Source organism: Colossoma macropomum, unplaced genomic scaffold (assembly GCF_904425465.1).
Source record: "Colossoma macropomum unplaced genomic scaffold, Colossoma_macropomum, whole genome shotgun sequence".
NCBI lineage: Eukaryota > Metazoa > Chordata > Actinopteri > Characiformes > Serrasalmidae > Colossoma > Colossoma macropomum.
This window is the reverse complement of record NW_023494796.1, coordinates 16,980,613-16,997,220: the sequence shown is the minus strand read 5'-3', so window position 1 is coordinate 16,997,220 and position 16,608 is coordinate 16,980,613. Positions and strand designations below refer to the sequence as shown.

Sequence of the window (16,608 nt, the reverse complement as noted above, 5' to 3'; positions counted from 1 at the left end):
TCAGCTCTTTACCTATTGGACAGGCCTGACTTTGGGCTTAGGTTATCCAGTTAAACTGAGAAATCCTGCTTTGTGGAATGCCCCCCTGATCGTAATTTACGGTGACAGCAATTATTTTCCACAATAGTTACCTTCCACAATTATAAATGCAAATAAAGGCAAATGTTAAATAAGGAAAGCAGAAAGCCCAGTCATTGAGAAATCATAGTTTTGACTTGTGTTAGAACACTTTTTTAGTGCGGCGGTTAGGAACTCTTGTTTATTTAAGGTCATGACATGCTTGTAATTAGTTGGGAGCTATCAACAGTATCAACCCTGTCCACACATAACCGGATATTTTCGGAAACATAGTTTTTCTCTGCATTTTGGCTTCTGGTTCAAATGAAAATAGCTTTGTCAGTCAAGGAAAACAAAGGTTTTTGAAAACACTCTCCAGGGTGGAAAATCAGTTTTCAGTGTTTTCATGTTTGCCTTTCTGAAAAGGCACATTGTTAACGTGCACAAGCCTGTAGCAGTTTTCATTTTTAAAGTATGCAGAACTCTGTCTAAAGAATAATTCAAGACAGAGCTGTTTCTGTGTGCTTGAAAATATGGTGGGTGATATGGCTGATAACACATTTGCAACTGAATTTGGCTTTAATTTTTTTATTAAACAGCAGTGCGATACTGTCACCTTGACTGCAAATATTGAACATACCTCAATTATTCTAAAGCTCTATGACATGATTATTAACAAAAAGTCAGATTCCAAACAAACTTCATTATACAAATTACTTGAATAGCTAGAAAAACTCAGCTTCTCTGCCTGATCAGGTCTAACATGTCTACATTGATGTAACTTGCTGTCATGTTATTAGAAAATCTCTGCATTAGCTCGGCAGTGGGCTCTATATTTCACACAATAATATTCTTGTGGTGTACGAGATCAAATTTTATGGGGTATTTTCGCCCCTACTGGGCTGGCATGCTCATTTAAGCATTTTCTAGTCGTTTTGTATTCTAGTGTGGAAAAAAGTAAATTTTTCAAATATCCAGATATGTGTGGAAAAGGCCTAAAAAAGACAATTAAATTGTTAATCACAATGTTTTTAAGGCAACTTATCGTCAGCTAAAATTTCATGATTGTGACGGGCCTATAAGCAAGATCATTTAGAAAGCCAGACAGCCCGGTTTCATTAAGCTACTAGTGAGAAATAAACAAAATCTTCATGGTGTTCATCTCGTAGGACCTATTACGGTTAAGATAGTCTAAAATTAATCCAGGGTTACATCACTCCTCTTAACTCTGTACTCTCTGAATAATGCTCTGTAGAAGACCCCATGGGTGTGATAACCCACGTTTCCTGTAAGATGCTGTTAGATGCTCATGACAGCACATTAAGAATTCAGTATGGTGAGCTAATGTCAGACTATTCAACTGCACAGCAGGCACTTACCTTCTCCTGCTCAGTGGCTCTCAGACTGAGGTAGTTGAGCACCTGAGGTTCCAGCACACTCAGTGCCTCTAGCAAAGCAGGGATGAGACGGGGGGCATGGGGCTTCAGGCGACTGCCTGCTGCCTTACTGATCTTAACCAGCGTCTGGATACTGATCCACACACATGGACAGAGACAATAACATTAAAACACACACATACACATACTTTAAAAGGAAAAGTCTGACGTAAAAATCTAAATGTACACAGTTTTCCCGCTTATCCCAAATGTAGTTGATCAGCCAAGACATTAGGTGTCTGAAGTTTGTTTCTTTCCTTTTGCACTGGGGCTACAAAGCTAATGTAGCTAACAAGTTATAAAGCTTAAACTGCACCAGTTAGCATTGTGCACACTGCACAACTAGTCATCATACATTTGCATACTTGAACAATAACTATACTTTTACCCATGAAATGGACAAAATGTCAGTATTTTTAACAGTGTAAGGCTTAAGGCTATGATTTGGCTCAGGGTAACGTTTAAGACCAGGGTGAGGGTAAGATTAAGGTACTAAATAGAGATTAGGATTAGGATTAGAAACAATTAAGGTGAATATAAAAGGTAATTAGTTTAATTAATTAGTATATGGCCAAAAGTATGTGGACAGCTGACCATCACACCTATATGAGATTGCTGGACATTCTATTCCAAAACCATGGACATTCATTTAGAGTTGGCCACCATTTGTGGCTATAATGTCCTCCACTCCTCTGGGAAAGCTTTCCAGAAGATTTTGGAATTGTTGGAATTTTGTTAAAAGAGCATTTGTGAAGTCAGACACTGATACTGGATATAAAAATGCCCAGCTCACAATAGTCAATTCATCCCAAAGATGTTCAGTGAGGTTGAGGTCAAGACTCTTTGCAGGCCACTGTAGTTACTCCACACCAAAATTGTCTAACCATGTCTCTATGGAACTCGCTTTATGCACCTCGCTTTATGCACAGGGGCACAGTCATGCTTAAAGAGCAAAAGGCCTTCGATAAACTTAGTCACTGAGCTCTTCAGTATGGTCCATTCTACTTTCAGTGTTTGTCTATGGAGATTACATGGCTATGTGCTTCATTTTATACACCTGTTAGCAAGGAGTGTGGCTCAAATGGCAGAACTAAGTAATAAGGAAAGGTGTTCACATATGTTTGGCTGTTTAATGTAAGTTAAACGTGGGTTAAGTATCTACGAAGCATCTTACATCTACTAAACAAAGTGTTTCTGAGATTACTTAACACTTGACATGGCTGAGGCAAGCATGCAATAACTTCGGCATACCGTTTGTATGATGCTAACTGCTGGTGAATGACTTGCTTGCTTCAACAGCCTTGTAGCTCAAGTACAAATAAAGCAAGAAACTTTGAAACTAAACCAAACCCAATATGTCTTGGCTGATCAACTACATACAAAGAGGAGGAATTTTAGCAAAACTATACCTTTAAGTCACATTACTGTGCTTTAAACAAACTGCATAAATTCATGTTTAACTAATGAAGCATGCTGGTTTCTACCTGAGAGCCCGCACTTCTGCTACATTGCTCACAATGCCTTTGTCCAACAGAACTGGGAGCAGCACTCCAACTATTCGTTGAGCAGATGCACCTGTTGATTCACACATCCTCACACACACCTGAAGAGTGGACAAATTGAGTGTTAGACCCTTTTCACTCGCTAGACCCTTGAAAGAATACTTCTCACAGAATAGTAGAATTAAGAACAATGACTGATTATCTGTAGAAACCACTAATAACTGGCTCACAACCATTTTGACTTTGATTGTTAGCCCCATTAGCGTTTTAAAATGGATAGCATACGACTTTTGAGAAAAGGCATTTACCTTGCTGAGGGTCTTCAGTGTTAAGTCTGCTGCTTTTCGTACAGATTCCTGAAGTACAAACATCACACAGGTGAATGACAGACGACCATATAAAATCAGCAGCCAAATATAAGCTAATTACAGGCTTTTACACTGGAATTGCTGTTAAGAACAATTAAATGGTCAAAACTTTTTTTTTCTTGCATTTTTTATTTTTATTTTTATGTTGTTTATGTAGGTTTGTGTGCCAAATACTGTCAAATACATACGAGCATCTTTATTCCATAGAATTAACAGGCTATTTTTGTTAGTGTGCCTTCAAAACAGATATATGTAACTGACTAAAAGACTCCTTATAACTCCCCTGTGAATGAGCTGGGCTCAACTGCTGTAGGCTGAAAAGGCCGATATACGTAATTTGCTGATTTTCATGACAACACAAAAATAGTTCACTCAAAACAGGCTATTTCTGCCGTTTAATTTCCATATATGGTCTGGGGTGTGAACAACACATTTTGAAGCCTTAAAATGTTTACATACTACAGCAAACAATTTTATTAAAAAAAAGGTACATTGGTACATTCAGTTTGGTACAAGTCCTTCAAGAAATGTCAGATGTGCCCAGAATTATGAATAAAGATTGTAAAATGACTGAAAAAGCTGAACTATTTATTGTTTTTACCTACTGTGTGTTAGCGCTGGGCAATATGACCATACACATCGTTATAGGGATCAATTATTTCACAATACAATACCCTATTCTGAACATATCGTGTAGATTGCCAGTACTTGTAGAACACCGACCAACTGCATGTTTCATCATAAAGAGAGCAAAAGCAGTCCAGTTTACCCGGATTTAGTGCAACACAGTAAGCCAAATATTTAATAAAAATCATTGTGTTCACAGTATTTTTCAAAAAGTAGCACCACTGGTTTTCTCAGCTCCAACTGATTATATGTCTGGAAAATATTGTGAAAATTACTGCAATATTGTATCGCCCACCTCTACTACACACACACACACACACACACACACACACACACACATACATATACATATATATACTATATATATATATATATACATATATATATATATATATATATATATATACATATATATATATATATATATATATATGTGTGTGTGTGTGTGTGTGTGTGTATGTATGTATGTATGTATGTGTTCTTGTCTTACTGTTTATACACCAAACAGAGAAGTAGCCTGAAAGTGTTCCGTTGTACTGTACCTCCAAATATGTATAATGACAATGTGAAATTAAATTCATTAGGATCGTGGATAAAGTTAGAATACAATTAATATTGGGAATTCATTATAGTCATCAAAGTGGAGATCAAATTATCAAGGTGGAAATTTATGTAAATGGATCACTGAAGTTGTTTATTAATCATTTTATTCACTTATTCACAGAATATTTATTGAATAAACATCTAATAATTCCCTTCAGCAAATATTTTGGTTCTACACTGTAGAAGTTAGTAATGTGTGAGTGCAAACCTTTGAATGTTAGTGAATCCTAAATATCAAGCTACTTATGAGTTACCTTGATATCATCCAGAACCCGGAACAGCGTCTCCCAGATTTCTGTTAGGTGGTCAATGACGTCATCTGCCTGCCTTCCACGGATCAGATCGTTCAAAGCCAAACAGCTACAGAGAGTGGAAATGAAGTAAGAATGTGAAGTCTCTATTGAAGTAACAACGATATTCTCTGTCAGGGTTTTGAATTATTAGACTTCATTTACCATGATTCCCGAACTCTCCACATGTTACTGGTCAGGTTGGATATGACGTCCTGAAATATCTCCTTCAAGTATTTATCAACCTGGGTTATGACAAAGATGTAAATATAAAAGCTCCATGTTCTCCTGTATCATGATAATGTACTGTAATAGTATAAATAGCAAGTCAGAATCAACTGAATTGCAGCTCAGTAACACCTGGCTAAAATGTTTAGTATTCAACATCCCCAGAGGTTTCATGATACAATATCTTTACACATAAGAGCCTTTAAACCAATGGGGGGCAATTACATTATGTTTACATTTGTTTGGAGAGAAGTTGGCATATATGGAGATATAGCTGCTAATGAAATCTCACAATATTTTTGTCCGTGACGAGGGCATCCCAGATGCTGGTCATGGCTTGCCGGATGGCCAGGTTGGGGTCAAACTGGTACCTGTAGAGACGGGGCACCAACTGGGGCAAGAAAGGAGCAAGCTGCTCCCCTGCCTTTGCTGCAATGATGTTAAAACCAAATGCTGCCCCCTACAGCAAGAGATCAAACCAGGTATGAAGAAAATTACAAACTATTTTTACTTCACATTTTTGCATACGTTTTAGGTTCTACATTTTAAGCTATAAATGAAAAGAGCGTGACTGAAAAGCCAAAGCAGCTAAAATGCATATGTAAAAATGCAAAATACATGCAAAAATACATTCTGTGATACTACCCACATAAAATAAAAGAGGATTATTTCTGACTATGTAATGAAAGTGAATGTACAGGGGCTGCAATAATCAATTATATTTGTTTTGAATATTCTTCCAAATGCTCTAAAATAGTTTAACACTGATGTGTTTCATGTTAATGAACCAATAAAACATCTTTAGGTAGTAGAATCCAAAGCATAAGAAAAGTTCTTTTGTGGTGCATGTCCATTAAATAGAAATAAAAAAGTGGAATCTTAAATTTTCAGAATTTCTGCATAAGTCATAAGTCAATCAGAGAAATAATTTACTGTAAAGGAACTCGCCAACTTAGATTTTTTCACCGCGGTGGTTATAAGACCCAGCAGTCATGATGTTTACAATGCAAGCACAGCCACTTTATTTACTATCCAAAACCACCAGTGAACCTGTATGTGTCTTTTCTTTTTTTAAACATATGTTGATGATGCTAAGTAGTGGTGATCTGAAACCTAAAAAATAAAAAAATTTTCTTTGGGCACTATTTTGTCTTACAGCGGCCTGCATGTACCTGTCTCTCATTAAAAGATTAAAATAATTATTCTAAGCCAAAAGCCAATATATCTGAGTGTATTTATAAACATTTTATGTAGTAACTTCTTGTGAGGGAGCTCTTGGAGGCAATAAACTCTTCAGACATTTTCACCACTGTAAACAATTCTGACTCCATGTTTCTTTAGAGCAGAGAATTTCATATCAAACCACTCTGAAAGACTTTAACCATTACGCAGAAATTTAGAAAAATCTGAGGAATTCCCCTTTAAAACGTCTAAATAGATTGAAAGTCTTCGTTTAGCTGTGAGAACTTTTATGGTCTGTAGTGACCAGGGTTCTCCATAGTGCCGTTCTTCAGTTAAAAGAGAATTACACCAGTTCTTTTGTTCAACATTTGTGAATAATTACAGCTTTTTAGCTAGACAGGTGAACAAAAAAGCAGGAACATTATTTGAATTGCACCTTGCTTCAAAACCCATAGTGTTGCTTCAGATTAGAGATCTACATCACTACAAATGATTTAACATATTGAATTCATTTGATTTTACTATATGTCTGTTGCAGCCCCACCGTTTAGTCTCTAACTGATGCCATTTACCTTCCTGGAGTTCCACATAGCATGGTGATTGGCCAGGTTCATGAATTTGTAAACGAGATCTGGTTGGTTCAGATCACTAGCCAGTGAGCACAACTCCTTGTAGGTAGAGAGGCCATGTCTGTCAGCACAAACAAAGCCAGCTTTTAGGTTTTTATCTGGACAAAATAATGAGCATATACTGTACTATGTGAAAGTCAGAGAATACCGTTCTCCAGACAAGTCCAAGTTACTCATTTTTTCAGGAGATATTTCTGATATATATTTACGAAACGGGACCCCTAACAATCATGCAAGACCTGGTAGACCACCACAACTGTTCCAAATCAGATAAACTTTCATCTTTGAGACAAAGGAAAAAATCAACCTCACTCTTTCTTCATATTCAAACAAAATACAGGTGTTTCTGTCCATCCTTCCACTGTGAGAAGACAACAACACTATGGGTGTGAAAGGACGTGTAGCTATCAAGAAGCTGTTACTGAGAAAAGGTAATAAACAAAAAGGAGGAACATCTGCAAATCCAACAAACGAGCTGCTGGTGTTCTCAGAACAATAAACTGACCACCCCAGAGTCCAGTCCTGAATGTGTTTGAGACTATTTGGATCGGCAGAAACAGAATATGGAACCAACTTCTAATAGCTAATTTATAGTCCAGGTGTCGCTCGAAAAAAATGACGTAAAAGACACTAAATGCGTCTGCTAGGGTGTCGCAGACCTTGTCGCATACATAAAAACTCAAAGTTCTACGTTCGCGATTGTTGCCGTGATCACTGGGTGCGGCTTCTTTCTTGCTGCTTCACTGCTTTCAGAAACAGAACGGGTTGCCAGATATTCAGCACAAGGATCAATATACATTTATAAGACAATTTGTTTTCATTTTCAAACGCTGCATTTCTGGTTGCCATGGCGACCCTGCAGTTTCACTGTAGCAGCTGTTTTCAGACTGTTCTGTGCGGTTTCACTGCTGCTTCATTAGACGCATCGTCATACTATTTTTCATAGAAACTACAGATCACGTTGTATTCCGACATTATGTTGCTGATGAAGGGACAATGAAAGCCTTCATTGCTGCGACCTTCATCAACCACACTTATTTTTTTTGTTGAGTGACACTTGTAGCCTAGACTGTAAATTGGCTTTAAGACTGAACTTTCGAGACCACTTTGAAAACTTGAAAGGCAGTTTTCCAAAAAGAATGAAAGCTCTAATGAAGGTTAAGGGTGGAGACAATAAATACTGAAATAATGTAAATTATATTTAATTGCTGAGGCTTTTGTCATTTTCTGTCTTCACCTTAATGTTTGAAGACTTTTTCCAGTGCTGTAAATTGATGTAAAAAATTGACAAAAAAAATTATTCAATTCATTTCCATGTTTCCTACTATCAACTACAGACAAAAAGTCAACGAAGGGAAAATATTTTAGTTCAAAATACTATATAACTAACAGAACACCTACCCATCAGGTGCTTTACCAAGAGCATCGCCTTGAAAGACCTCAGTATCCTCTGATACAGTGTGTCTGACTCTAAAACACACACACACACACACACACACACACACACACACATATATACCATTAAAAAGGAAGCGAAATATTTAATCAGGCATTATACTGGACATCATGAATTGGCAGGAGAAACATAATAAAGCTAAATGAATCCACTAAATGCTCTTTTGATGCACTTCGATTTTTCCTTAGCCAACACTGATAACAGCATTCAATAAATCATGAATCTCACTGTTTCAACTCATGCTTGAATACGTGATAAAGATATAATGGATGATTAATGAATGAATACATGGCACTACCTACCTTTTTCCAGTCATAAGAGTCTCCACTAGAGTGGACACCAGTTCCTGCTGATCCAGCTCTCCTCCGAGTTCATACACCAAACCCAGGCCTTTAGATGCCACATCCTGACTGAGTTCTACACAGTAAAACACATTCATCAAAATCTTACATGCTGCTGAAACTAACCACACATTCCACAATATGCTTTGGCCTCATTTTAACATTTAAAGAGTCGACATACAATGTTTTTTTCCTCCCTTCAAATTACAATATTTGTCTAGGTTTATGTACCAAAAATAGTAATTAATTCATTTTTACATTTTCCAACCTTTATGTCTTAAACACACATCCTCTACAAGGAAAAAATGTATTTATAAAACACACGTCACAACACCTGGGGCCGTATTACAGAACCTTCCTATCTTTCTGTCTTAAGATCTGATGCAAATTTATATTACAAAAGCAAATCTTATCTTAATTTAGGAATCTTATCTTACAGCATCTTTAGTTAGGAAATCCTAACCTACTCAATCAAAATCGACAATCAACTGTCATGTCTGTTACCTAGCAACCAACCATACGTGCACAGCTGAAACTAACACATAATCAAAATAATCAAGTTGGTTAGCCAGACCGCTAATGTTAGATAACATTACTGAGGTAAAAAAGGTCAAACAAAACTAAAGCGCAACAAACTTAAAGTTAAGAATATTGTATCAGCGCTTCAAGCTGTGTATCAGTGTTGCCGTCTCCAGTTTCAGTTTCGTAAATGCTTTAGCCGAGCACACTAACGTTATTCCTCCTAATAAACAGACACACATTAAGCGCTGTCTCCTCATTATTCACCACCATCACTGTAATATTTTATCTCATGACTTTTCATCAACATTAACACACGAAGGTGTTAAGAAGGGATGGTGATGATCATTTCCATAGTGTCTAAAAAGCCTTTAAAAAAATGTCATGTCAAAGCACCATTTTCTACATTCATGTAGATGAATGTAGTCATTATGCTAGTTATAGTGAATTATGCTGCCTGTCGCTGCATAAAACAACAGAAACTGACGGTTAAAACAAAAGTTAAGACACCTCTGGGTTTATCTCAAAGTTGTCATGGTGACTAAACAGATAAGACAAGACTTTAAAGTTAAGAAGTTTCTGTAATACGGCCCCGGGTTCCTATCACCACCTCTGTAAAGAAATCTGAGTCTGTAAGTTTCTCTGCTATGAACCATTTCATATCAAACTGCTCTGAATTACTTTGGTTACATCTCAAAGATTGATTTCTGCAGAATTTGTGAAATATCATTCCCCTTTAAGGTGGTGCATTTAGTAACTCACCATCTGGGTCAGATAAGATGGAAATGAAGGCTGTCTGAATCTCTTTCAGATGAGACTGCAAAAAGAGAGACACGGTGGCATTACCACTGTTTGCAATACATGCAATTTACATACTAGATTACAGATTGCATATTTAGTTTTCATGCCAAATATGATATTTACTGTTACTGTGATAATCTGACACAATATGCTTTTCTGAGCTTACCCTAGATATCATGCGTACTTAAAAGAACACTGCATTTTTCACTACAACTATCGATTCTTCATAAACTTCAGAAAGAATATCGTGATGCATATCGAATATTGTGAAAAAATATCATGATACTATATTTCTGCCAAATCGCCCAGCCCTATTACGTAATTTACATTATGAATTACATTTACATACAAGTAGCTCTCTGTAATGTCAGGTTCAAGTATGCACTTCCAAACTGACTTCTCATTTGTTTACTTACATGACCAGTGTGTAAACAAAACGTCTGTTGCATGACATGTACACGTTTGTGTTTATGCTTACCCGAATCTCTTTGTGCTCGCTCAGTTTCTTCACTAGCGAGAGCAGCCATATGCAGGCAGCCTGACGCACGTGAGGGTTCTGACTCACTATGTATTTAGACAAGATGGAGCTCAACACCCAGGGCACCACATCATTATTCTTCACATCTGAGGGAGGGAGAGAGGGAGAGGGAGAGAGGGAGAGGGAGAGAGGGAGAGAGAGAGGGAGAGAGAGGGAGAGAGAGAGAGAGAGAGAGAGAGAGAGAGAGAGAGAGAGAGAGAGTAGCATGCCATTAAGACACTGCATGTGTGTCTACAAATCTGTTTTCTACTGACCAAAATCTTAGAAATGTTGTAAGCAACTTAAAAGCAGTCTGCTTGCAGATTCAAGTATAAAAGAATTTGAATATGCTAGTCTTGTGTAACTTTTTTTTAAATAATGGCTTTAAAGCAAAGCTGTGAAAAAGGTACAATAGTTGATGTATAATAAAATGGTAAACAGAGCTGTAGATGATTCCATAATAATTGAGAAAGCCGTAAAGTCAATTAATACAGAAACTGAATGAATTAATATCTATAAGACCTCATATTTCAAAACTGGTGATCAAATCTTGAGGCACATCAAAAAATGTCATAATTGCAGAGTAATGTTGATCATTCCATAAGTGAATTGCAAGTCTGTAGTGTTCTCTACCATTCAAAAGTTTACACATATAAAATTATTGTAAAATGATTCAAATAATTTGGAGGAAAAAAAAAAGAAATACATTTTTGTATGTGGTTTATAATATGTACACTCATATGCAAAACTCTGTGCACACAGGTCAAATTTTTGTTTTGTTGATTTTCTATTGCCATTTTTCCACCAAGCAGTGCGGGATAGCATGGTACAGTCATCAGTCGAGTACAGAACCATGAAAGTAGGCAGAGTTCTCTTTAGCGTGTGCGGTCACATGATTTTTCATGCAAATCTGGGTATAAAAGTAATCAAAACAGCAGCAACAATGGAGGAGCTTCAACCTCCGATTTAGCTTTTACTTGCCGTTTGGTTTTGTTTTGCATTTGTCCAATCAGTGGTTTACACTACTACTAGCTCCACCATATATGTTCCAGCTCACCCCAGCAAAAAGGGAACCCAAATTCAGCATGGCAACGCGGGTATGGTATGACTCACTTGGCAGTGGGAATGACAACACAATGCATGATCACTGCCCAGTGGAATCTTCTTCAGCAGGGGTGGGAACTCTGGTCCTGAAGTTCCAGAATCCTGCACATTTTAGTGGTTTTCCTGCTGAAGCACATCCGACTGAAGTCATTAGCCAATTACTTGTGTTTCACGGATATCAATATTGTATCGGTATCTGCGCCAATACTGGGACTTAAACACAGTATCGGTATTGGTGATGCAGTACTGATGCCTACGACTGACACCACAAAACAACTTCGGATGCGTGCATCCGTGCCAGTAGACAGAACCTAACAACACGTTAGCAGTGTTGGACAACAAGCAGCAGTAAAAATGCTCATGGCAGTATCTCTAATAGCAGCACTTGGTGTTAAGAACATGCTAACGGAGCCGCTAACCTAAACAGCTCCTGTGTGTTGACTTACAGTCTGAGTTAATGTTACTGAGAGAGCTGAAACAACCGCCAGACTCTTGGCGTAATGATAGCATTTAGCCTTGATTTAGCCTTTCGCATAACAGCCCGCTAGCTGGACTGTTGGTCAACTATATCGCTCCAACCAAGCCAGAAAAATGCTGCAAATTGCTGATACTGACAGCGTGAACGACGGTGATATTTACTGAACTGACACTCAGAGAAGCAGCGCGAGTGAACAAGACGCACATGAGACAAATATTTTCAGAAATTCGGATGTGAAACAACATTCAGCTCTGTTTTTGATCCAAAGAAGCTGATGTGTGCTGATGTGTAAACACCACAGGTTTATCTGTATACTGTTCAGTTCTGTTTTGAACTGTTTTGCACAATAAAGATATTTTACATTTACTGAAGTTATGAAAGATGGTTCTTATTACTAATTATATAATAGTATATACTAAATACAAACAGTAAATAAACAAAAATAAGTTTTTTTTTTAAAAGCGTAATAAATGCAATCCAACAAGTAAATGCCATCTAGCCAAGCTAAGTGTGTTTTATTTGTGATGCAGAAGATAGATTTTACCAAAAGAAAATATTTCAAAAATGTAATTGTACAAAAATCAGGACTTATAGGCGAGTTAGGTTAGACAGAGTTAGTACCTTTACTCAGTATCGGTCAATACTAAAGAATCAGGTATCGGTATCGGAAGGGAAAAAGTGGTATCTCTACTAATTACCAAATTTATTTGGTGGGCTAGAACAGAGAAAACACCCAACTGTGCTGTAAACCAGCCCTCAGTTCCACAAACCTGCTCCACAGATAACACACTTCGGCACATTTTAATCCACACATGCTGTTTATTTGCTGAATTTAGCATACTGGGGACAAAAAAAATATAAAACATAAAAAATGGCTAAAGTGCTAAAATTGAAACACATTTTATTTTATTATTTCTTCCAACATATTAAACTTTGCAAATAAAGAGAAACTGTGCATAAAAGTAGCAGAAAATGCCATATTTAAGAATCTTCTCTGTAGAAGATGAGCTAACTTATTTTCACTTAGAAAATCAACAAAACATGGAATATGACCAGATCCGGTCTATATCAACATTACTGAATAAAATGACTACAATTATTAATGTGACTGATTTCAAACGTTTGAACTATAGCATCATTCCTGCAATGCTCTCAGATACAGGTGTACAGATGCACACAAAACTGGCTTTCTTGCTGTCTTGTACACACTTACTTTGAGGAGGGCAGTACTGGTCTTCAGTGCAAGTCCAGACGTCTCTGGCAGCTCCAGAACAGGTTCCTATAGCAGCACCAGTTATGGCCTCTCCTACTGTAAACTGCAGCTCAACTTGCTTGGCCTGACAGAGAGAGAGAGAGAAAGAGATAGAAGCATTAAAACAGTATGGTTAATGGGATTTATGGTGATCTAATTTATCAGCACCTTATTACCTTATTAAGTAGTCCTTACTACACCTTACATGATGCTATAACTCTACCTCTACTGAATCCATGAGGCCTTGCAGGAGCTTTTTCTGGTGGGGGAATTCACCATCTCCTACTGGAAGGAACCCAAGTGTCTGGATGGCACGCTCCTTCATCTGACAAAAGAAAATGCATCACTTAGCAACAAGTAACTGATTCTAATTCTTTTATTTTTCGTCGTAGAGAGCAAACTGGGAAAACAACACAAAGTAACAAAGAGCTTGTAATTAAGTTAGACCTTAATTTATAGAAAAACAATCACAATTTCATTTGCAACATTGGACATATTTATTTATTTTTTTGGCCAAATCTTTCAGCCCTACATTGACACATTTTTTTTTCTTTTGTATGTTTTAGTTTTACAGTGAATCATTTAGGAAGCATTTCAACGTGAAGCCTCCAAATACTCCAAATATTACTGAATTCACCTGTGAGCCCATTAGCAGTCTGCCAAACTGTTTGGTATGTTTTCGTGCCTTTTTATTTTATACACATACATTTTTGATGCCAGACATACTTGCTTTTGTGAGACTGAGTATTTTTTCCTTTTCCATTCTGGATAGGATGTGACCTTTCACCCTTTTGAGAGAGAAAAGCTCTCTTTGCACCTCCTTCTGCTGTGCTGCGGCTGTTGTAATAATCTACAAACTGTGCTCAGAGAGACTTTATCATGTGTTCAGAGCCTGAGTGCGTAGTGCGAGTTTGTGAAAACAAAGCTCTGGTGAAACTCCAGCTTGAGTGACTAATTTGCAGCAAAGGCATTTAAAAGTGTTCATTAATAACATTACCACAAGTGTTTAATTTTACTAAATACCGGAAATTAATTCAACATACTGTCAGTTTTGCAAAAGTGATTGTTACCTTTCCGGTCTCTTTGCCTGACGGTATCCTGGCGAGCAGACTGTCCACAAGGCTGAGTTTGGTAAAGCCATCTCCGTCTCCTGGTATCAGCAGTTCACCATTACGACCAATCTCTCCCAGAGCTGTTACTGCAGCAACTGTGAGCATTGGAGACCCACTATCCAGAAATGACCCTAAAGAGCCATTAATACTTAAGTCACTTTGTGTTTTTAATCAGCGTAAACAAAAACTGAAAACAGAAACTGAATTTCCTGATTTAAAATTAAAAAAGTATCCATTGTCATACCGATAGTTTTGGTTGCCATGGTGATCAGCTCCTCATCCTCCTTTGGTGTGGTACTCATTTGATCAAGGTTTGGGGTGTCACCCATGTTCAAGCCACGCCTCCGGCTCATGTACCTGCCCACCATGTAGCCTAGAGCCAAAATGGCTCCATGCTGGGTCTCGGGACTCTGTTTCAAATGGAATATTTCAACTTTGTCATTCAGAAAAATCTTATACAAACCCTACCTATAAGCATGCAGGATAATTTATAGGTCATAGCACAGCTTTACTTCTCAACCTAATAAAAATGGGGTAAAACTTCAGAATAAGCAGACATTATAACATCCTTGTGATGTTATAATTCTAATTATAATTGTATTCCAGGGGACCAAGACCACTCTCAATTGTACAGCCCTCTAAAAATGTTTGAAACAAAAAAAACATGAAATTCCGCAGTATAGTTTTAGAGATACTGATATAGAATCTACAGTGCTTAAGTCCTAAATGTCCAAGATAACTTTGGCACGGTTCAGCTGATGGAGGTTTGGCTGTATCTGCACTGTACAAGCATGGCCACACAGCCTCATCTACCACAACCTCCTTAGTGTTGCAACTTTAGTAAGGATCTAAATGTTTTGTGGAATTAATAAACGTTTATCAGTCAAAAACGTATGCATATGTAAAAAGCCAGTATTTATGCCAGACTGAAAAAGACTGTAACAGAGGTAGTAGATGAAAAACATATAATTTGTTCCGAGAAACATTCGAGAAAGCTTCAAAGTTAAGGATTTAAAGTTTGAACTTCAGCATCAATTCCACACTAGAATTCAGTCTTTCTGTTTACACGTGACAGAAACAGAAAACCTGAGCTGAAGTGGGCTGTTGGTAATAGCTAAGCTAACGATGCTTTAGCTGCTGCAAAGTGTTTTAGCCTAATATCATAAAATATTACCTGAAAAACATGAAATATTACCTATATAAAGTCATTTAAAATAAACAGTTAATTTTTTTGTATTTGTAAGCTGCCTTAATATACTAACTGCACAATACGTTCATTCTTTAGAGAGACGACAAAAAATGGAAAGCACACATCACAGTCACAATATTGGGCAATATTTAAAAAGCTACATGAAATAAAAGAAAAAAGTGATAATTCAATGGTACATACGTGAATGTCTTTGGTGATCTTGATCAGGTTTTGCACAGCTGTTTTGAGCTCGTTGCCAGACATAGTGGAAACGACCACAGCATAGAGTTGAGCAGCTAGCTCTCGCATATCTTCCTTATTGGTGTTCATCAGACCCTGAAATTCAGCAATTAACATTTTAACATCAATTACTGTAAATCGATGCACACAGTTACAGAATGAATTGATTTTATTCAGCTGAGGAAGTAAACAGTCAGACTGAACCACTTACTTTTATCCAATCGATTTTGTGGGCAAATCTGGCAGCGAGTTTCTGAGGGCAGACAGACACCACCTCCAAAAGACAATACATCACTGGAATACCTGCAGAGATCAATTTTAAATCAATTTTTAATCAATGTGGGAATTTAACTGATTTATTGTGAGCCCTATTTTTAAACAAGAAAGTTTGATATATGAGTAATAAATTAGTTTCATGAACAATTTAACTTCTCTCTAACATTATCCATTTTCTATACTTATGAGTGAACAGAAGCGCAGCATTATGAGGTCGGGTTGTTGTGTTCACTTCATTAAAATGTTATCAGCTTAAAATGAAAAGCTGCAGACTATTGCGAACACAAATATTTTTGTCAGTTCAAATGTCGATAAAACCTAAGGGCGGGAAATACTTTTCATTCCATTTTGGTACTATATTTACATATTATTTTTGAAGAAGTGTACTTTATTATTTCAGT

The 16,608-nt window shown here is 37.1% G+C and overlaps 1 protein-coding gene across 1 annotated transcript in view; it reads right to left on the bottom strand.

Annotated features, from left to right (window-relative positions):
* The window catches only part of ecpas (Ecm29 proteasome adaptor and scaffold), a 44,714-nt gene that overhangs the window by 10,535 nt on the left and 17,571 nt on the right, over nt 1-16,608 (bottom strand). Inside the window, exons 19-35 of the mRNA XM_036582973.1 lie at nt 16,143-16,234; nt 15,893-16,027; nt 14,747-14,912; nt 14,461-14,633; nt 13,614-13,715; nt 13,352-13,475; nt 10,518-10,663; nt 10,001-10,055; nt 8,681-8,795; nt 8,324-8,392; nt 6,866-6,983; nt 5,404-5,571; nt 5,049-5,128; nt 4,848-4,953; nt 3,304-3,351; nt 2,978-3,096; nt 1,437-1,587 (exon numbers count right to left, since the gene is read on the bottom strand). Of these exons, the coding sequence (XP_036438866.1) occupies nt 1,437-1,587; nt 2,978-3,096; nt 3,304-3,351; nt 4,848-4,953; nt 5,049-5,128; nt 5,404-5,571; nt 6,866-6,983; nt 8,324-8,392; nt 8,681-8,795; nt 10,001-10,055; nt 10,518-10,663; nt 13,352-13,475; nt 13,614-13,715; nt 14,461-14,633; nt 14,747-14,912; nt 15,893-16,027; nt 16,143-16,234 (1,967 nt within the window). The remainder of the gene's footprint in view (nt 1-1,436; nt 1,588-2,977; nt 3,097-3,303; nt 3,352-4,847; nt 4,954-5,048; nt 5,129-5,403; nt 5,572-6,865; nt 6,984-8,323; nt 8,393-8,680; nt 8,796-10,000; nt 10,056-10,517; nt 10,664-13,351; nt 13,476-13,613; nt 13,716-14,460; nt 14,634-14,746; nt 14,913-15,892; nt 16,028-16,142; nt 16,235-16,608) is intronic.